The sequence below is a fragment of the Scyliorhinus torazame genome, chromosome 17 (genome assembly GCF_047496885.1).
Source record: "Scyliorhinus torazame isolate Kashiwa2021f chromosome 17, sScyTor2.1, whole genome shotgun sequence".
In the NCBI taxonomy this organism is placed as follows: domain Eukaryota; kingdom Metazoa; phylum Chordata; class Chondrichthyes; order Carcharhiniformes; family Scyliorhinidae; genus Scyliorhinus; species Scyliorhinus torazame.
In genome coordinates, this window is record NC_092723.1 from 135,156,689 (window position 1) to 135,178,484 (window position 21,796).

Here is a 21,796-nt window from a genome sequence, read left to right on the forward strand (position 1 = left end):
AAACCTTCCTGATTTTCAACACCAACCTATATCACAGCCTCTGATTTACAAGAAGGGTTATTACAAGGCCAATCAGAACAAGGAAGATAAGGCAACCGGCTCTATGAAAACAAAATGTCATTAAAAATGAACAGATTATCCAGTTATTTTTTTACACTGTTGTTTGTGGAATCTTGCTGTGCACAATCTGGCTGCCTTGTTTTATACGCTGCAACAGTGAGTACATACCAAACCTCCTTCATTATCTATAGAACTGCACATTCCTTATCCTTTTTGCAAAATTCTCAGTCATGCTCCAGGGACAGAGGGAAGAAAATCAGTTTCAAACAGCAGGTGCAGTCTACTACCCATCTGCGTAAGAAGGGTTACCATGCTCTGCAATTATGTAGTTAAAATAAAGTTAATGATCACTTTATATTTGGATTTTTAAAAAATCATCTAAACCACAAAGTCAGGTGCCAAAAGTTCAAATGAAATGCATTCTGGTAAACTGAACAAAGAGCAGCTACAGATACAATAAAAGTATTTTTAAAAAACAAGAGTACATAGAGGAACACCTAAGTCTCAAAGTTTGTTCTCTGAGAATGTAATTTCCCCACCACGCAACACATCAAATCATGTAACCCTCCGGATGAAATTGGTCAACAATGGGCCAAGATAGTACGTCCTGACAAGGAGGACAGGCAAATAAAGACAGGGCAGACAAATTGTCTGGTAGGGCCAATGCTGAGAAGGCCAAATCAGTAACCTTTTAGAGCACAATGGCTGCTACACCTGCAGAATCATGGCCAAATATGAGACAATACAATTGGGAAAGAGAAAAATGTGTATTGTCACATCGAATGATCTTTATAATAATCTTTATTATTGTGACAAGTAGCTTACATTAACACTGCAATAAAGTTGCTGTGAAAATCCCCTAGTCGCCACACCCCGGCGCCTGTTCAGGCACACAGAGGGGGAATTCAGAATGTCCAAATTACGTAACAGCATGTCTTGTGGGAGGAAACTGGAGCACCAGGAGGAAACCCGCACAGACACAGGGAGAATGTGCATACTCTGCACAGTTACCCAAGTGGGAATCGAACCCGGGACCCTGGTGCTGTGAAGCAACAGTGTTAACCACTGTGCTACCGTGCTGGAATGTTATGTTCAATTATGGCTGTCAACCTTCCAGAAATTAAACATTAATCTCCTGGATAACACTGTGCGCAACCCAGGAGAAATACCAGCATGAAACAGTTTTTTTCATTTTCTCTGACCACTTTTGTTTATTAGTTATACAAGTATTGGAGACAGATATCAAAATGGTAAGGTCAAAACTTTCATGCAAATGAAAGAAACATTTTGGTACACATTGTGCTGGTTACAGAGAGTTAAGCATAAAATACCGTGGACACATAAGAATGGCAAGGTCATTAAAAGTGAGAAGATCTTGTGATTAAACCTCCAGTAAAGTATCCTACTAGAGTAGAATACCTATACGCACCCATATTGTTCTGCTCTACATTACATTTTTACCAGTTTTAAGAGTATTTACTATGTATAACTGTTGTGGTTCTCTATATACCATGGTTTGTGAAGTGGATATTTAGTTTGTTAATCCTAAATTGGGTGAAATCCTCTTTTTTAAAATTAATTTAGAGTACCCAATTCTTTTTTCCCAATTAAGGGGCAATTTGGCATAGCCAATTTACCTATCCTGCACATCTTTTTGGGTTGTGGGGAAGAGACCCACACGGATACAGGGAGAACGTGAAAATTCCACATAGATAGTGAACTGTGGCCAGGATCGAACCAGAGTCCTCAGTGTCTTGAGGCAGCAGTGCTAGCCACTGCATCATTGTGCTGCCCCTGAAATCCTCTTTTTTAATGAAACTGCTTTGAGCTATATCCCAGCTACACAATTTTTAAACTTTGAACAGTGAGGTTTCTGTAAGATTTAATTCCCTGATGAATCATGAAGAGCCCAACACATCAGCGTGATCTAACAACAACAATTAGAAAACACTTGTTAAGCAGTTACGGAGGCAATTAACAACTGATTAACTACCTTAAATGCATTTTGGTGCTTAAAAGCTCAGCGCAAAGTAAGCCGGCACAATTTATCCATAGGGTCATACACACACTTGGTCTTGCATTGGTAATCATGCTGTCCCTGTGTAAGCAAAATCACCACATGCTGATGGGAGCATTACCTGGTGTCCTTATAAAGTACCTTCAACAAGAAATTGAGCAGCTGCTGTTTGGGTGCCACAATTGTCCTTAGAGCTCCAAACTAGTTGGAGTGGTCATTGTGCATGTGTACACTTTTGGGTTGAACTGCACAGACAGCATATTGGTGAGAGCATAGTACATGTGCAACAACGGCCACTGCAAGTATTCAGAGTAGACAGATGGTGACGTCAATCAGGGTGTAATGTTGATTTGATGCTAGCTGTGTGATTTTGGAGCTCAATGCTGCTGCCAATAACTTTGCACAGTAGAACATGCATTCTGGAGCAGAAAGGAACCACCCCCAGCCCCACTATTTAAAGGTACCATCAACTACTTACATGTTAATGGATTTTTATTGGCCCATCCTGTCACTGTAAAAGTGTTTGTTCTAGAATTGTTTAAAGCTGTAATCGTGCACAGGGAGTGGAGTGGTAGGTGCTACAGGAACTTTTGCTGGCCTCTAAGCTTCTGCACAAATCAGCGACTTACCCCCATCCCTCAAATGTCTGGTCCTCCACCATTGGCCTGGTGTCCAATCCCCCCACTCCTCTGATGCCTGACCTCCCCAACCCCTGATGTCCAACCCCCCACCCCCTCCGTGGTGTCTGACACCCCCATCCCTACCACTCCCCCACTGTCCAACCCACTCTCCTATTATTCTTCCCCCCCCCCCCCAACCCCCTCATGTCCAACCTTATCTGTTACAAACACAATGAATCAAATGGCCTTTCTCTGTGTTAGAAATTTCTTTACCTTCTACCTATCACTGAACCATCACAGTGTCTATTTGGCCATGTGAGAAACACCGCTCACTTGATAATAATTTACACTTGGCCAAATTCTGAAGAAGTATTTTATTCAGTCGATCTTGCAAGAACGGGTGTCACCTGTCAACATTAGCAGGCACACCGAGCAGACACAGCATTAGTCCATATATACAATCTCTAAACACACCTCGCCCTCTGCCTTGCTGGCAGTTTCCTTATCAGTTATTCCTTATTTGGAACTTGTTATGTTTTAGAATGAGGAACCTATCCCCACCTGCATCTTGTTATTGCAAGTTCTGTTCATCCCGAAGGTCAGTCACGTACACAGTTACAAAACTCTGGCACTGCAGTTTACACAAAACTCCACTTGACATCCTATTTGCCATCAAGCACTATTATTTGTGAGCCAGAGTTATTCATGTGAAAACAACATAAAATGCTCATTTCTCATAATTCCCCCTTTTTTTCTTTTTGCTCTTGTTGCTTTTTCACACTCTGTCGCCCCTTCTAGCCTTCCCCAAAATTGTCCAACATCCTCTCAACCTCTCTTTCTATGGGGTCGTCCTCCCCTTCAGTCTTCCCTCCTTCTAGTAGGCAAATTGTTTCCTGGCCTCCTTTACCCAGGGGTAATGGCATCTGCTTGGTCAAGGCTTTCGATGAGCCGCTGCACCAAGCCTCTTACGCACAGGATGATGCAACAGCCTATTGCCGCCAATGCTCCTATTACTACGATGATGGAGGTGAGGATGGATACAATTAACCCTTTCCATTTCCCAAACATTCATCAAATGAGGTGGGTATGCTTCATTTAGATCGTTTCCCTTTAACACTCCCCTTCTCCTTTTGTCTTTCATGGGCTATATTGAACGGTATGGCTAGCTGAACTAATGCGCATGTCCCTTTCCATTGGGGGGGTAGAGTGGGTCTTAGGATTTTTCCTCCGCAATACCACCATATATCTACACGTGGTATTTTTAGTGATGAGTAATTGCCCTGGGTGGTCACGTTCTTAGTCTCAAGACACGTCTTGAGTTCTCCCATGTCTTTACTTAGTCCCGTATCAGAACGACTTATACACGATTTGTGATGCGTCACGGTAACCAAGAAAGAGGGAGGGTTTGCTGATTGTTTCTGCTTAACAGGAGGAAAGATCAGAGATAGGGCAGTGCAGGTCTTGTTGCCCCAGGCTGTCGCATCTTGGTACAAGGCCATCATGCATTCCATGCTCCCTCTATTGTCTGTCCACCCCAGTGGAAAGGGCTCCAGATGGACCTGTGGTCTACCTGATGCGCAAGCATAACAATTGTCTTTGTTCAGCGTCTGGGCCGAATACCTCACCCACTCAATCCACGCATTCTGTCCCTCATAGCCGGTTTCTACCTCAAAGGCTTTCTCTAAATCTTTTACTTCAATTATTTTGACTCCCTGTCCTTCCTCCTTCTTGTCGTTCCTAGTTCCATTAGTGGGAGCTGCCCCCTGGTCTATTGAGATACGGAAGCAGCATTTAGTCTTGCTATTTCTCATTTTTACCCCGAATAACTCATTTCTTAGTGAACAATGCTTCCCCCCCTCGGTAATCAAGAGCCTCCACACTAAATTCCTTTCCATTCCCTGCTGACTCGCAGTCTATGAGGGTGCATAGATCAGTCCGTATTACCTGAGTGTACCGACTTTCTGGGATTGTCAATGTAACCAGACGACCGTTTTCTTCCTCCCACATTATTAGTGTTATTATACATTGTATAGTCCATTTTTGCTGTAGTTTCGTCATATTATTGAATAGTTCAGGATTCAGTGTCTTTTCAACCTTATCTTTAATGGTTCCACAGTGGCCTCCACATGCCATTGTTCCTGTTCAGGTGGTGATTTCACGGGTCCCTTCGTTCTGCTGTAATGAGTCCAACCTTTTTCTGCGGTTTGTATGGAAGTCTCTGTGGTTAACAAGACCAGGAACGGTCCGTCCTAAGTGGGTTGAAGCTTGGTTTCCTTCCGCGATTTCACCAGTACCCAATCTCCTGGTTTAAATTTGTGGACTGCGAATTCAAGGGGAGGTGTCTGCGCTAGCAGTCCTTGTCTCCTGAGGAATGATAATGAGGAAGACAGTGCCAGTATATTTCTTTACACAGATATCTTTACATTTTGTAATGGGCAATTCTCCCATTGTTCCAAGGTATGGCAATCCGAACAACATTTTGTATGGGGGCAACCCCAAATCTTTTCTTGGAGCCGTTCGTATTCTTAGAAGGGCTATCGGTAAGCATTTTGTCCAGGGGAGCCTAGTTTTGAGTATTATTTTTGACAAATGATTTTTAAGTTTGATTCATCCTTTCCACCCGTCTCGATGAGGGGGGGGGGGTGCCAAGGAGTGTGGAAGTCCCAATTTATCTCCAAACTTCTCATGGTTTCTTGTAAGACCTTAGAGGTAAAGTGACTTCCCCTGTCCGAGTCTATATTTTCTACCAACCTGTATCGGGGAACTATTTGCTCCAGAATGATTTTAGAGACTCCGCCTGCGGTGGCGGTGGTTGTAGGGTAAGCTTCTACCCAACCCGTAAGGTGGTCTACCAGGACTAACACATATTTCAGCCTTCCCACAGGTGGTAGTTCAGTATTTGCAGCCTTCTCTGTAACAAACTGTCTCTCTCTCTCTCTCTCTCTCTGTATTGAAACAGTGACTCCAGGCATGTTGCAGCCTTCTCTGTAACAAACTGTCTCTCTCTCTCTCTCTCTGTATTGAAACAGTGACTCCAGGCATGTTGCAACCTTCTCTGTAACAAACTGTCTCTCTCTCTCTGCCTCTCTGTCTCTCTCTCTCTCTGTATTGAAACAGTGACTCCAGGCATGTTGCAGCCTTCACTGTAACAAACTGTCTCTCTCTCTCTGTCTCTCTCTGCCTCTCTCTGTCTCTCTCTCTCTCTCTCTGTATTGAAACAGTGACTCCAGGCATGTTGCAGCCTTCTCTGTAACAAACACTCTCTCTCTCTCTCTGTCTCTCTCTGTCTCTCTGTGTATTGAAACAATGACTCCAGGCATGTTGCAGCCTTCTCTGTAACAAACTGTCTCTCTCTCTCTGTCTCTCTCTCTCTCTGTATCCTACATCCTGATACCCTCTTCTTGGTTCTCCTATACCCGCTTGTCCCTGCTTGCTCACTACCTCATTTACAGTTGCAACCATCCTTTTCGTTTTCTGTTTTTCCTTCACATCCTCCCATCTTACAAATACCTTCTGTGCTTCTCTCAGTAATTCATCTAGAGATTTCTCATTCCAATCCTCTATTTTCTGTAACTTTTTATGGATGTCAGGCCAGGATTTGGTCACAAAGTGGACCTTCAGTAGTCCCTGTCCTACTGAGTAGTTAGGGTCTAGTCCAGAATACTTCCTTACTGATTCCCGAAGTCGCTCTAAAAACACCGAGGGGGTTTCCGTCCCTTCCTGTCTAATTTCGAAGGCTTTATTTAGATTATGTACCTTGGGCACCGCTTCCCTTATGCCCTCAATGATAACATTTCTCAGATCTCTCATTCGATCTCTATGGCCCCGTGACTGATGGTCCCAGCCTGGATCCTGATTGGGGTACTTTTCTTCTGCTGTTGATTCGCTTCCCCCTGGCGGGTGTTTATTCTCCCACAGTCGCATGCCTGCTCTTCTAATCATACCCCTTTCTTCCCCCGTGAATAGGATACTCATAATGGACATTAATTCGGTCCATGTGTATATTAGGACCTAAGAACTGATCAAATTGTTCTACCAGTCCTAAGGGGTCTTCCATTAACGTCTTCATCTCTTTTTTTTTAATGCTCTGACTTCTGAATTTAAAGGAGAATTTACAAATCCTACTTCTCCCTCTCCAATAGGGACTTCCCGAAGGGGGTTCATTGTTGTTATTTCTGGTTCCTCTCCCTGCCCTTTCGCGGATCTTAATTGCCTTTTGTTCTCTCCTTCTTTTTCAGGGACTTTCTCTGATTTGCCTTTATTCATTTGTTGGTCATTTGACGAGTCATCGTCGTTTGTCTTTTTCTTATAGGGGGGTGACAAATTATCTAGGACGTCCCATTGTCTAAGAGGGGCGGTGGGAACGTTTTCGCCCTGTGAGATTAATGGATATATTCTGGTGGCGTTCCTGCTGGGAAGCCAACAACTCGCGTAACTTACTTCTTTATCGGAACAGGGTCTTTTATCATTGATATATATATTCAAAATTTGGCACACCCAATCTTCGTCTGAACCGTATTTCGGCCAAAAGACTGAGGGTTTACGGATTGCTTCTTTTATCCATATGAAACAACAACATTTTATCATTGTTTTCCTGTCCTTATTTTTTTGTACAACTCTCAAAATCCCAATTAACTAACATCTGACCCAATGGACTTTCTGGTGGGATATTCTTAGGGATTTTCTTATCGGGGCCGCCTCCTTGTTCCGAGTTTTTACTTCCCATTGTAATGTAATCAACTTTCACTTATTTCTAAGTAAAGTGTCTAGTTTGACTGGTCTGTCAAACAATCACAATTTTGAAAGTACTTATATCATCAATCCGCCCATAAACTTATACGGATGTCTAGATATTAACTCAAGAGTCCTTATATCATCAAGCCGCCCATAAACTTATACGGATGTCTAGATACGAACTCCAGAGTCCTTATATCATCAATCCGCCCATAAACTTATACGGATGTCTAGATATGAACTCAAGTCAGCAAGGTAATACTTAAAAGTCATTTTTCTTACCTTGCTCCGTGCACAGAGTTGCCTGACTTTCACGGCGTGCCTGCCACTATATTTTGTTATTTACTTCTTCAGAATGACTAACCTAGGAACGTTTTCAGTTGACAGTGGATGACTACTCAAGACGAAGTACGAGACCGTTTAAATAACGGGATGCGTCTTCTCGGTTCCTCTGCCCCCTCGATCAATGAAGACGATCCCGGTCGAGCCCCCAATTGTGAGAAACACCGCTCACTTGATAATAATTTACACTTAGCCAAATTCTGAAGAAGTATTTTATTCAGTCGATCTGCAAGAATGGGTGCCGCCTGTCAACATTAGCAGGCACACCGAGCAGACACAGCATTAGTCCATATATACAATCTCTAAACACACCCCGCCCTCTGCCTTGCTGGCAGTTTCCTTATCAGTTATTCCTTATTTGGAACTTGTTATGTTTTAGAATGAGGAACCTATCCCCACCTGCATCTTGTTATTGCAAGTTCTGTTCATCCCGAAGGTCAGTCACGTACACAGTTACAAAACTCTGGCACTGCAGTTTACACAAAACTCCACTTGACATCCTATTTGCCATCAAGCACTATTATTTGTGAGCCAGAGTTATTCAGGTGAAAACAACATAAAATGCTCATTTCTCATAGCCACAATGCAAAAAAGTTACCACAAAATAAATATTCCAAATCAAATTTACAAATTGCATCGTGTCATTATCACACAAAAATCACTCTTGTGCGTTCCCTTTGTGCCCATCTCCAGTTTGTCTTTTGCATAGTGCTACACAAGTGGCTGCAGAATGGCAGACGGAAGGCTGTAAACATTCAATGCAGACAAAGGTTCCCAAACTGTGGGCCGTGATTCCCCCATGGGATCGCAGAGGTCATATTTGGCATTGTGAATTCCCTCTTACTCCAAGCAACAATGGTGACTGTGGATAGGAGATGACCCAGTCTGGAGATACTGGCAGGACAGACTTGCACCAAAAAGATTGATGCCGCCAAGCAGCATGGGGCAGACGGTGAGCCCAAAGTACCCTTCAACATCGGAAAACACTTTTAAAGGTGAGTTTGAGTGGGCCAGATATATATGTGCCAATTTTGTGCAGTTCGAGGCAACTCAGCCACTACCTGAGTGTTTGTAAAAAACAGAATGCCAGGAGGGTGAGAGGCAACTTCAAACTTTGCTGTGTTTATGCTCCTGTTGGTCTGCTGTACAGCCCTCCAGAGGATAATGACTTACAGGTACCAGTAAATAGACCAAAAATGGAAAAGAAGAGAAGGGTTGGTGAGTGTGTGAAGGAGTGGGTAGAGGAAGGTGTTGGGAAGAGGAGCTGTTGACTAGCTGCTTGGGCAGAGGGGGTTTGGAAAAGAGGCTGCTGTTTGAGTGAATTGTGGGGAGGGGCAGTCGGGGGGCAGTGCCAAGGGGTTGTTCCATGGTGGGTGAAGTTCCATGGTGGGCGAAGTTCTGTGGCGGGGAAGGGCAGCTTCATGGGAGTAGGGAGTTTCTATTTTTTATATTTTAATCGGGGTCCCCTTTAAAAAGGTGCCCCAATCTTCTGAAAACCTAACTTGCTGGTTGGGCGGGCTCCATGGGACCTACCACTTGCTGCTTTCTTTCTAAGAGGCTCACAATATAGTGGAGGAAGCCGCTCTTGGGGCTTCCATCCCATTGTTCCCACTGGCTGCGCGACTCTGCCAAATAGTGTGGAAAATTTTTAGCTGCTTTTCCTCACAGCACAGACACACACACACACACACACACACAAAGACCATCAGACAGACACTAGACAAGCAGGTTATTAATCCTTTACTATGTATATTTCAAGAGGACCGGCATATATTAGTCTCAACTGGGCAATTGTAGCCATGGTCTTAGGGATGGGATGGCAGTTATGTTCCTTTGTCTTTACCAGAGATGGTAATCAGTCTATTAATGCAGCTGCAGCTATTCCAGTCAGTGGCTAACTGCACATCCTCAACCACCCACGGGGTTTGTATCCATTTTAAAATATAAAACTCCGGGGCGCGATTCTCCGACCCCCACCGGGTCGGAGAATCGCCGGGGGCTGCGTGAATCCCGCCCCCGCCGTGTCCTGAATTCTCCGCCACCAGAGATTTGGCGGGAGCGGGATTCGTGCCGCGCCGGTCGGCGGGGGCGGGAATCGCGGCATGCCGGTCGGCGGGCCCACCCCCGGCGATTCTCTGCCCTGCGATGGGCCGACGTTCCGCCGCTGTCAACCCTCTCCCGCCGGCGTGGATTAAACCACCTTTTGAACGGCGGGACAAGGCGGCGCGGGCGGGCGTCCTGGGGTGGGGGGGGCGATCTGGCCCCGGGGGGTGCCCCCACGGTGGCCTGGCCCGCGATCGGGGCCCACCGATCTGCGGGCGGGCCTGTGCCGTGATGGCACTCTTTTTCTTCCGCCTTCGCCATGGTCTTCACTATGGCGGAGGCGGAAGAGACCCCCTCCCATGCACATGCGCGGGGATGACGTCAGCAGCCGCTGACGCTCCCGCGCATGCGTCGCCCGGCGAAAACCTTTCGGCGCCGGCTGGCGTGGAGCCAAAGGACTTTCCCGCCAGCCGGCGGAGCGGAAACCACTCCGGCGTGGGCCTAGCCCCTTAAGGTGAGGGCTTGGCCCCTAAAGGTGCGGAGTGGTTCCCGCCACTCCATTTCGCCGGAATCCCCCGCCCCGCCGGGTAGGGGAGAATCCCGTCCCAGGTCTTTTTAAAGTCCAATATTTCTGTGTATAATTTCATGTTTTTTTCTCCATCATCATGACAAAGGACTACACTTTGAAAGCAGTTCATTGCGTGTAAAGCATTTTGGGATGTGCTGAGATTGTGAAAGATGATATGTATATGCAACTCTCTTCTATTATAGATACAGGTTTATTACCTGACATTGACTCGCATCAAATTTGGACATTGAACTTCCTAGAATCGTTGTGTTAATGTTGTAGGGGTTGATATTGAGTAATAACCTGCCCTTCCCATTCCTGTGTTTGTAACCTTCTCCAGAGAAGGATCATTTAGACTCAAAACATTATCCCTTTCTCCCTCCACAGATGCTGCCAGACCTGCTGAGTTTACCCAGCATTTTCTTTTTTTAAAAAAATATTTTTATTCAAGGCTTTACAACAAAATATAAAGAAACAAAATATGAAAAGAACAATCAAAAACCATCAAAAAAACATCACACCAACCCTACAAACAACCCCAAACCTCCAGCCCCCCTGACACCGAACCGCAACTGTATCCCGCCTTCCCTTTTTTAATCCTCTTACACTCCTCCCCCCCCCCCCCCCCCCCCACGAAAGCCCCCTGCTCCCCGTCGACCTCTCAATCCTCCTTGAAGAAATCGATGAACGATTTCCACCTCCGTGTGAATCCTTCTACCGACCCCCGCAGAGCGAACTTGGGACTGGTTTAGTACAGTGGGCTAAACAGCTGGCTTGTAATGCAGAACAAGGCCAACAGCGCAGGTTTAATTCCCGTACCGGCCTCCCTGAACAGGTGCCGGAATGTGGCGACTAGGGGCTTTTCACAGTAACTTCATTGAAGCTTACGTGTGACAATAAGCAATTATTCTTATCTTCTCTAACCGCAGGAATTCTGCCTGGTCACTCACCCACATCCATGCCTTCGGTGGCTCCGAGTCCCTCCAACATAACAAAATGTGTCTCTGGGCTAGCAGGGAGGCAAAGGCCAATACATCAGACTCTCTCCCCCTCCCCCCCTGCATTCCCAGGTCTTCTGACACACCAAATATCGCCACCTCTGGACACAGAGACACCCTCACCCCCAGAACCTTGGACATAAAGGGCAGCACGGTAGCATAGTGGTTAGCACAGTTGCTTCACAGCTCCAGTGTCTCAGATTCGATTCCTGGCTGTGCGGAGTCTGCACGTTCTCCCCGTGTCTGCATGGGTTTCCTCCGGGTGCTCCAGTTTCCTCCCACAGTCCAAAGATGTGCGGGTTAGGTGGATTGGCCATGCTAAATTGTCCTTAGTGTCCAAAAAATGTTGAGTGGGGGTTACTGGGATAGGGCGGATACGTTGGTTTCAGTAGGGTGCGCTTTGTAAGGGCCAGTGCAGACTCGATGGGCCGAATGGCCTCCTTCTGCACTGTAAATGCTCTGATTCTATGAACTTCCGAGGATCCCTGTCAGAACCCCCTCAATCTTGGGCACGCCCAAACAATGTGGATGTGATTCGCGGGCTCCCCCGCGAACTGCCCACACCTATCCCCCACCCCCTCAAAACCCTGCTCATCCTTGCCACGGTCATGTGGGCCCTATGCACCACTTTAAATTGGCTGAGGCTTAACCTCGCACATGATGAGGATGTATTCATCCTCCACAAGGCCTCAGCCCATGTCCCGGCCCCCACCTCCTCTCTGAACTCTCCTCCCATTTGCACGTAACATCGTCCACCAGGGCGCCCTCCCACTCCATCAGCTCCTTGTAAATATCCGATACCTTCGCCTCCCCTGTTTCGTCTTCCGACAGAAGCTTATCTTGCAACACCGGAGGCGGCAACCCCGGGAAGTATAACACCTCTCTCCTCACAAAATCCCGAACCTGCAGGTACCTAAACCCATTCCCGTTAGGCAACTCAAACAATTCCTCCAACACCTCCAGCCCCACAAATATTCCCCCTATAAACAAGTCCTTGAAGTACTCAATCTCTATCTGTCACTACCCTTGATACTAAGATACTAAGATTGGTGATATTGTGGACATTGAAGAAGATAATCTAGGATAGTAACGGGATCTTGGGCCAGTGGGCCGATGAAGGGCAAATGGAGTTTAATTTAGATGAATGTGAGGTGATGCATTTTGGTAGATCGAATCAGGGCAGGACCTACTCAGTTAATGGTAGTGTGTTGGGGAGAGCTATAGAACAAAGAGATCTAGGAGTACAGGTACATGGCTCCTTGAAAGTGGAGTCACAGCTGGACAGGGTGGTGAAGAAGGCATTCGGCATGCTTGGTTTCATTGGTCAGAACATTGAATACAGGAGTTGGGACGTCTTGCTGAAGTTGAAAAGAATGTATGTGTGTGGCAATAAATAATGTATGGTGAGAATGTTTCTAACTACGTGTGGGGTGCGAAGACATGTTACATCATGAGAACTAAGCTATTTACATGGGAAGGTGCCTCGTGCACAGAAGCAGCATGCAACAAGAATAACGAGACCAACACTATATACAAACCAGGAAAACGATCAAACAAAGCAATGAAACAATTCAGAGAGTCTATAAGTCTGCAAAGTTCATAAATTACGTTTCTGAGGTGGGCGACGAATTCTGGTTCACCGCCTCAAGGGGGGTCGAGAACCGCCGGTTCAGGAGTGGGCTGGACTGCGTCAGATTCAGGGGGAGGCAGAGTGACAGGGAGTTCTGCATAGTCCGTGGCAGGGTCAGCAGGAGGGCGAGGCGACAGTGGAGGATCACGTGGTGAGCGTGGAACGAGATGAAGGGTGCATTGATTACGGCGCAGAATAGAGCCATCCGATAGACGAACCAGGAATGAGCAGGGGGCCACCTGCCGAAGGACAACAGCGGTTGCAGACCAACCCCCATCCGGAAGATGGACGCGGACGTTGTCATCTGGAGCCAGAGCCGGGAGATCAGCTGCATGGGAGTCATGAGCCGCCTTGTGCTGTGCACGAGACAGCTGCATCCGGCGAAGGACTGGAACGTGGTCGAGGTCTGGGACATGGATGGACGGCACCGTCGTCCTCAGGGTACGACCCATGAGTAACTGGACTGGCGACAGGCCAGTGGACAGCGGGGCAGAGCGATAGGCCAACAAGGCAAGGTGGAAATCGGACCCAGCATCGGCAGCCTTGCATAGGAGCCGTTCGACTATATGTACTCCCTTCTCCGCTTTGCCGTTGGATTGGGGGTACAGGGGACTGGATGTCACATGGGCAAAATTGTACCGCCTGGCAAAGTTGGACCATTCCTGGCTGGCGAAGCAGGGGCTATTGTCCGACATAACCGTGAGTGGGATGCCGTGTCGAGCAAATGTTTCTTTTCATGCACGAATGACGGCAGTGATGTCGTGCAACCGTATCACCTCCGGGTAATTCGAAAAGTAGTCCACGATCAGGACATAGTCTCTACCCAGCCCGTGGAACAGGTCGATGCCCACCTTGGTCCATGGTGACGTGACCAACTCATGGGGCTGCAGGGTCTCACATGGTTGGGCTGGCTGGAAGCGCTGACAAGTGGGGCAGTTGTGCACTGTGTTGGCTATGTCCTCATTAATGCCGGGCCAGTACACTGCCTCTCGGGCCCGTCGGCGGCACTTTTTCACACCAAGGTGGCCCTCGTGTAGTTGTTCCAGGACAAGTTGGCGCATGCTATGTGGGATGACAATGCGGTCCAGTTTTAGAAGAACCCCGTCTACTGCCGCCAGATCATCTCTGATATTATAGAACTGAGGGAATTGGCCCTTGAGCCACCCATCTGTTAGGTGGCGCATGACACGCTGTAGCAAAGGGTCAGCCGCCGTCTCGCGGCAAATTTGGACGAGGCGTTCATCCGTGGCAGGTAGATTGGAGGCCGCGAATGCCACATGGGCCTCAACCTGGCAGCCAAATCCCGTTGGGTCACATGGAGTGTTGACTGCCCTGGAGAGAGTGTCAGCAATGATGAGGTCTTTGCCTGGGGTGTATACCAGTCATATCGGAGCTTGAGAAGAATACGCTGGAGGCGAGGCGTCATGTCATTCAAGTCTTTCTGTATTATATTGACCAGCGGACGATGGTCGGTCTCGACGGTGAATTGAGGAAGTCCGTGGACATAATCGTGAAACTTAACCACACCGGTCAGAAGGCCCAGGCACTCCTTTTCTATCTGCGCGTAGCTCTGCTCCGTGGGGGTCATCGCACGTGACGCATATGCAACGGGGCCCATGTTGAGGCCTCATCACGTTGAAGGAGCACTGCCCCAATGCTGGATTGACTGGCATCAGTCGGAATTTTGGTCTCCTTTGCTGGATCAAAGACAGCTAAAACCGGGGCCTTGGTGAGTTTTGCTTTGAGTTCTCTCCATTCGCGCTCGTGGGCAGGGAGCCATTGGAAGTCTGTCGTCTTCCTGACCAGGTTCCTGACAGCCGTGGTATGAGAGGCGAGGTTCGGGATAAATTTCCCTAAAAAATTGACCATGCCCAGAAATCAGAGGACCGCCTTCTTGTCCTCTGTTATTTTCATAGCTGTGATGGCAGCTACCTTGTCCGCATCCGGCTGCACACCCAACTGGGAGATGTGGTCCCCGAGGAACTTGAGTTCCGTCTGACCAAAAGAGCATTTGGCCCTGTTGAGGCGGAGGCCATGCTCATGTATACGTCTGAATACGCGCTGGAGGCGACTAACATGCTCCTGCGGGGCGGTGGACCAAATTATTATGTCATCGACATAGACGCGAACACCTTCAATGCCTTCCATCATAACACTTCTGATGCAGATATGATCCCGAACGGCATCCTGTTGTAACAATATCTGCCAAAGGGGGTATTAAATGTGCAAAGTTTCCTGCTGGATTTATCGAGCTGGATTTGCCAGAATCCTTTTGAGGCGTCGAGTTTGGTGAAGAGCTTGGCGTGAGCCATCTCACATGTGAGCTCTTCGCGCTTGGGAATTGGATAATGCGCCCTCATGATATTGCGATTTAGATCCTTGGGATCAATGCAAATTCTCAATTTGCCGGAAGTCTTTTATACACATGCCATGGAACTGACCCAGTCGGCCGGTTCTGTGACTTTGGAAATCACTCCTTGGTTTTCATAGACTATCATAGAAATTACAGTGCAGAAGGAGGCCATTCGGCCCATCGAGTCTGCACCGGCTCTTGGAAAGAGCACCCTACCAAGGTCCACACCTCCATCCTATCCCCATAACACAGTAGCCCCACCCAACACTAAGGGAAATTTTGGACACTAAGGGCAATTTAGCATGGCCAATCCACCGACCTTGCACATCTTTGGACTGTGGGAGGAAACCGGAGTACCCGGAGGAAACCCACGCAGGTTCTGGAGGTCCTGCAGCTGCGGCTTGAGGCGGTCCTTAAGGGGTGCTGGGACCCTGCGAGGTGCGTGCACCACAGGCGTGGCATTCGGTTTTAATAAAATCTTGTAGGTGTACCGGAGCGTGCCCATGCCCTCGAAGACTTTGTGGTACTGGTTGATAATGGCGTCGAGCTGCGCCCTGAAGTCGGTGTCCTGAAAGTCAGACACGTCAGCAGGAGAGAGAGAGTGAACTCTCTGAACTAGGTTCAACAGCTTGCATGCCTGCTTGCCAAGCAGGGAGGCTTTCGAGGAGCCCACGATTTCAAAGGGAAGGATGGCTTTGCGTGACTTGTGCGTGACTTGAAGTTGACACGAGCCGCTGGCAGCAATGGCATTGCCATTATAATCTAATAGCTGGCAGACTGATGGGAGGATGGCTGGTTTGGCACAAAGGCTTTGGAGGTCAGACCGCGCAACGAGATTGGCGGAGGCACCAGGAATCGTATTTGGGACCGGTTGACCGTAAGGGTGGCACACCACTCATGGTCTGGATCGATGCTGTATACCGATAGAGGCTGGATTTTTGCTTCGGTGACACCGTTTTTTGTAACGATACCGACTAGAAAAGGCGTCTTTGGGTCCTCGGTGTCAATATCGGGTAGTAGGTCCGCATCGGACTCGGTGACCGTGGGTTAAATGGCCCGGACATTCCTGCGAGTCTGGCCGGAGCAATACGAATTGGCAGGCCAAGCTGATCTGCATAAAGCAGCATAGTGTCCAAGTTTGCCACATATTAGGCATTGTCGGGATTTGGCAGGGCATTGCCGCTTTAAGTGGGCGGAGCCACAGTTGTTGCACGTTGTAGCGCCAGTACATTCGCTGCGCCACCGTGCATGCGCGGTGCGGCCGTACGTGGTGCACGCGTGCGCAGTACGTTCGTCGACGTCGCCGTCCCCTCGTTCAGTGCGCACAAGTGCGCGAAAAGGCCACCCTCATCCAGGCTGAGGCCCTGGAGTTGCTCGATTGCTTGGACCCTTTCTGCCTCGTGGGGACCTTGCCGCGCCGTTTCAGCCACTTGGATGTGGGAATACCGACTAGCGGCTAGGGTGAGCTGCTGTACCTTGAGGAATTGCTGGCGTAGGGGGTCCGACTGAACACCAAAAACGATCTGGTCGCGTATCATGGAGTCGGAGGTGGGCCCGTAATTACAGGACTGCGCAAGGATGCGGAGGTGGGTGAGAAAGGACTGGAAAGATTCATCCTTACCCTGTAAACGCTGTTGGAATACATAGCGCTCGAAACTTTCATTCACCTCTATGTTGCAGTGAGTGTCAAACTTGACGAGGACCGTCTTGAATTTTGATTTATCTTCATCATCAGCAAAGGTGAGAGAATTGAAAATGTGGATGGCATGTTCCCCAGCCGTGGATAGGAAGAGACCGATCTTCTTGGTGTCCGAGGCATCTTCCCGGTCTGTGGCTTCCAGGTAGAGCTGGAAGCGTTGTTTGAATATCTTCCAGTTGGCCCATGCGGTGTTGGCCTGGGTGGCACGCATTGTCGGCACCATCTCCTGCTCTTGCACGCGGTTGGAATCCTCCACCTGCACCTGCAGGTACTGAATGCTCACCGAGAACCCCTCATGTAGTCCCTGGCTCTGTGACTGCATCTCCGCAATTGATGGGTCGTCCGTTCCAGAAGTCCGAAACCCATCTGGATGGCAACTAGTTTCTGGGATCAGCCTGTCCTCCGGCCATCCGCCCCCACCGGTGTTCCTACCTCCACCTGATGTACCGGATCAGCTGTGTGGTGCACAGCAGATAGTGTCCAGGAGCCTCTTCACTAAAGTGCCCAACCGAGGTATGTGTCGCTGGATTGGTGGAGGGTGATGGAGACAGATGTGACGGGAAATCAATGCCATCCCTGGACTCGAGCCGGTCCGGGGTGTCTTGAGTCTCTTGTCGAGGGCTACTGTCTGAGCTGCTCTCCACATCGCTGGTCAGCACACTGGGGTGGGGGGTCAGGGTCTCCGACTGTGGCACTGGCTGGGGACAGGGGACACCAAATGGATCAGCCCCATAACCAGCAGGTCCTGAAAGACCCAAGACAAGACCCATGATTAGATCAGGGGGTGGTGGGGGTGAGGGCGATGGTGGTGTGGGAGTGGATTTAGGGAGGGGCGTTGATACACGTGGTAAGGGGAACCACAACTCAGGGGGTCTCACTTCCTTATCCGCAGCTGATACCCACCCTGGCGACGGACAGGGACAAGGGTTGTCCCCAGAATGGGTGCACACGATCCAGGGGTAGGCATGGCGGTGCCGCGGGCGGTTGTCCCCCGGTAGCTCCCACAGCGCCTCACCCCTACCCTCACATGGCGGCCTATCCCTGTGGAGGGTGCCCCACCTCCAGTCAAGGATGTCCTACTCCCTGCCGAGCACTGGGGTGAAAAGTCCAGCACTCCCGGGCTCTTTGCCTGCGAGCAAAGATGGTTACTCATCTCCTCACCTCCCACAAAAGCCCTTCCGCCAGGTTCACATTTTGGAAAAGGAGTGCTAATCGACGCTAGCATGATCACACGCTTGGGAGGCCGCTGAATCACGGGAGGCTGTTGGATATGGGGTCGCTCCTGTTAATTGTAACGAAATAGGGCTTAAGTGGTGATAATTGGTTTATCGCCTTGCCACCGTGAGATCCTGATTTTGCCTACGGAAGCGGGCTGGTTGCATCGCAAACTGTTTAGCGCCTGCCGTGGTTCTCAAGAGCGCAACGAGGTCGGAGAATCGCGCACATTGTGTTTGAAAATAAATTTGGATTGAATTGTTAACTTGTTTTTGTTCTTTGTTCATCTCGCAAATAAGGGATCTGGATAACTCGTTTGAATAGTAAACTAGTCGAAGTGTCTGAATTTTACAGGCGAAGTGTTGACGCCGATTCATGGACTTCCACAACAGCGCCGCATCTGGACCAATTCAGCGACTGTTGAGGGGCTAGCACAGCGTCATGTGGAACACAATCCATTCTAATGAGAAAATGTGCCGGATTAGTGATTGACACTCAGAAGGCTGACAAGCTGCAGCCCCATATACACACATCACTCCCCACACACACACATCTCAGCCAACAAAAAGCTTCCCTTGCCAGCAAGATCCCATTAGTTGAGAATTTCCCCCGACCTATGATAAAGATAGTGTAAGTATCAAGTGAAGAATGAAGGTGCAACATTCTTATATATCTCCTAGCTTGAGGCTGATCGGTGGTATGGTCAGAGGGCAAGGAGTAAGGTGTTGGCATCCTGTGAAAATGAAGAGTGGTATGAATCACAGAATACTGGGCTTCTGGGTTATAAAGGTTAAAGAACTCCAAGGTTCAGTTGCGCTGATTGATGCTCCCTGGCTGCACATAGATTAACATCAGAGAAATATATTTGACTTAAACTTTAACCCAATGTGAATTTATTCATTTACTAAACAACACGTGAGGTTGGAATTTGGTCTTTCAGAACGATAAAGAGAGAACATTTTCTTCTGAGCCCTGTTTGGAGAGCAGTTCCCACTGGTACTGGAAGATTACCTGCGCCTGCCTGTTCCCATGATAGCCCCTCACACATGAGCGTTATCTCAGCATTACAGTGTAATGTGCATCTAAAGATAAAGAGTTGCTCCTGAAAGCCAGGTAAGATGCATTAAACAGAGTCGATCCGCTCAATCAACACTCTCTGAGATTATAGATAGATCTTCAAGGCACCTTTTTGATATTTTACAAACAGAAAATTCTGATCATTTCATTTTTCCAAATATGAAATCCCATTTGATTCTCTTTTTTTGAAAAAAAATCTCATCAAAGCTTGAGATACGTAGATGAAGACCAAGAATCGTTTCGCCATGGAGAAGACAACCAACGGTCCAGACAGCACATTGGACCCTGCCCAACCTCCAACAGCACAAACACTGGATGTGATTGATATTGTGGTCCTGGTCGTATATTTAGTGTGTGTCTTGGCTGTAGGACTCTGGGTAAGGACTTTGTTGACTTGTAGCCAATTTTCTTGGTGTGGGAAATAGTGATGGATGGGGTGATGGATGGGACGCTGGATAGGAATTGTGCGAGTTTGGCCACACAGTGAAATGTTTGTGGTGTAGCCTGACTGTAACAATGCTAGTGTGGGTGTGACATGTTTGCATCGGAAATCTGTACAGTAGCCATATCACAATGTCAAACACTCTCTAATTCTGATTGGTGCTTGGCCAGCTATTTGTAGCTCACAGGTCCTGAAATCTGTCTCTTATTCACTCCGAGCTAAACAGGCATTTTGATTCCTAGCTCTCTGTGAAAATGTGGCTTCACTACTCTTTTTGATCCCCGTCACTAAGACGTCCAGTGCATATCCATAAAACCCTCTCTCTGGTCAATTGCTCGATCTTCAGTCCTCTGCATTCCACCACTGCCTTCTTCAGATTGTTCAACAGCTCCCTTTAAGAGAGGCACGTGTGGGATTTACTAGAATGGTACCAGGAATGAGGGGATTTCAGATATGTTGAGAGATTGGAGAAGCTGGGATTGTTCTTCTTGGAGCAGATTCATTTAAGGTTTTCAAAATCATGGGGGTTTTGACAAAGTATAAAGGAGAAGGCAGCTTTGACAGCCAGACGACACAGAGTTAAGGTAAAACAAGGCAAAGGAACCAGAGTTGACATAAGCGGCCTCTCAACCGACTCTCTCCCCCCACCCCCACTCCCCACTCCTCATCCCCCGCCCCTCATCCCCCATCCCCACTCCCAGCACATACTCTGCTCCCAGCCCAGCCTTCCTGTCAGAAGATCGAGGCAGCTCCGAATGTTGGTGAATAGGTGTTTATTGTGCTTTTTATAGGTGTTGTGCACTAGCCCCTATCGCTAACCTATGTCCTGCACCCATACCAACTTAATTGGTGTCTACCTTTCTGGCCTTACGGGCCCTAACGGTCCGTCTAGGTGGTTCCTCAGGCCATACATCGGGTGTGGAAGCTGCCTGCTGCAATTCCCGCCCTGTGACCTGAAGAGGGAGTGCCACACGTGCTATAGGACACCACAATCCATTGGGGGCTCACTTGCTTCTCTGATGCCAGCCTCCGCCTCGGCAACTGCCCGCTCCAAGGGCACACCGACCAGGTCAAACTCCCTCTGCTCTGTAGCAGTGAGGAGCTGTATGTTGGACAGGCCTCTCCGGTCTTCTCTCTCTCTCCCTGTGGTTGGGGGCCGCCTTCCCCTGGAGCAGGGGGACAGACAATGTACAGTGAGAGGCACTTGGACGCGGTCAGCAAGGGGGTCCGCAGCTGTTGGCATGTGTGTGTAGGGCACCCGGCCATGGCAGGCAGTATGGGTATTGGCATACCGTGCAGGGTCGGGTGCAGGCAGACTGTTGGTGGGTGGGGTTCGATCACCTCCTAAGGAGGGGGGTTACTATGGGTATGTGGGATTGGGGTGGTGTCAGGGGCACGGTGGTGGAGGTAGCTCACCCTGTCTGGCCTGTCAGTTTTCTCACCCTCACCCAGCACTGCCTGCCGATCTGTCTGGTGGGGGCCGTGTGGGGGGGGGAAGTGTTATGGGTGTGGGACGGGAGTGGTGTCAGGGGCACGGAGGTGGTGACTCATCCAGGCCACCCTGAGGAGGTTGTGCAGCTTCTTCCTGCACTGCTGCCTGGTTCTGGCGGTGGGGCACACGGCGCTCATGGCCTCTGCCACTGCGTCCAGGCCCGGTTTACATCCACGGGTGGCAGTCTCATACCCACCCCAGGGAACAGGGTGTCCTGCCTATCCTCCACTCCATGACAATGGCTCTAGCTTCACATCTGCTAATCTGGAGGCCACTCTTCAAAGTGGCATCACTTTGGCTGGAATAAGTGTGTTTGGGGAGTGGGGTGCTTGTATGTAGCTGCAGCCTGTCAGGCTCTCCAGTGTCAATCCCGACCGCAGCGAATCAGATGCCAGAGTTGGTTGGAATTGCACTAGTTCCACGTGGCACCGGTGCTAGCCCATTAATGTGTCCTGAATCACTCTGGGACCGGCACCACTTTCATCAATGTAGAACTCTCGCGATTC

At 48.8% G+C, this 21,796-nt stretch overlaps 1 protein-coding gene and 1 long non-coding RNA gene across 2 annotated transcripts in view; one reads left to right on the top strand and one right to left on the bottom strand.

Moving 5' to 3' along the window:
- Window positions 1-3,056: 3,056 nt before the first annotated feature.
- On the bottom strand, window positions 3,057-7,994 carry LOC140394168 (uncharacterized). The gene is made up of 2 exons (XR_011935825.1): window positions 7,714-7,994; window positions 3,057-5,061 (listed from the first exon to the last, which is right to left on the bottom strand). It is a non-coding gene; the product is annotated as an uncharacterized lncRNA (long non-coding RNA).
- An 11,244-nt stretch (window positions 7,995-19,238) lies between these two features.
- LOC140394169 (sodium/myo-inositol cotransporter 2-like) overlaps window positions 19,239-21,796 on the top strand; it is a 69,617-nt gene continuing 67,059 nt past the window's right edge. Inside the window, exons 1-2 of the mRNA XM_072481109.1 lie at window positions 19,239-19,392; window positions 19,564-19,733. Of these exons, the coding sequence (XP_072337210.1) occupies window positions 19,578-19,733 (156 nt within the window). The 5' untranslated portion in view covers window positions 19,239-19,392; window positions 19,564-19,577. The remainder of the gene's footprint in view (window positions 19,393-19,563; window positions 19,734-21,796) is intronic.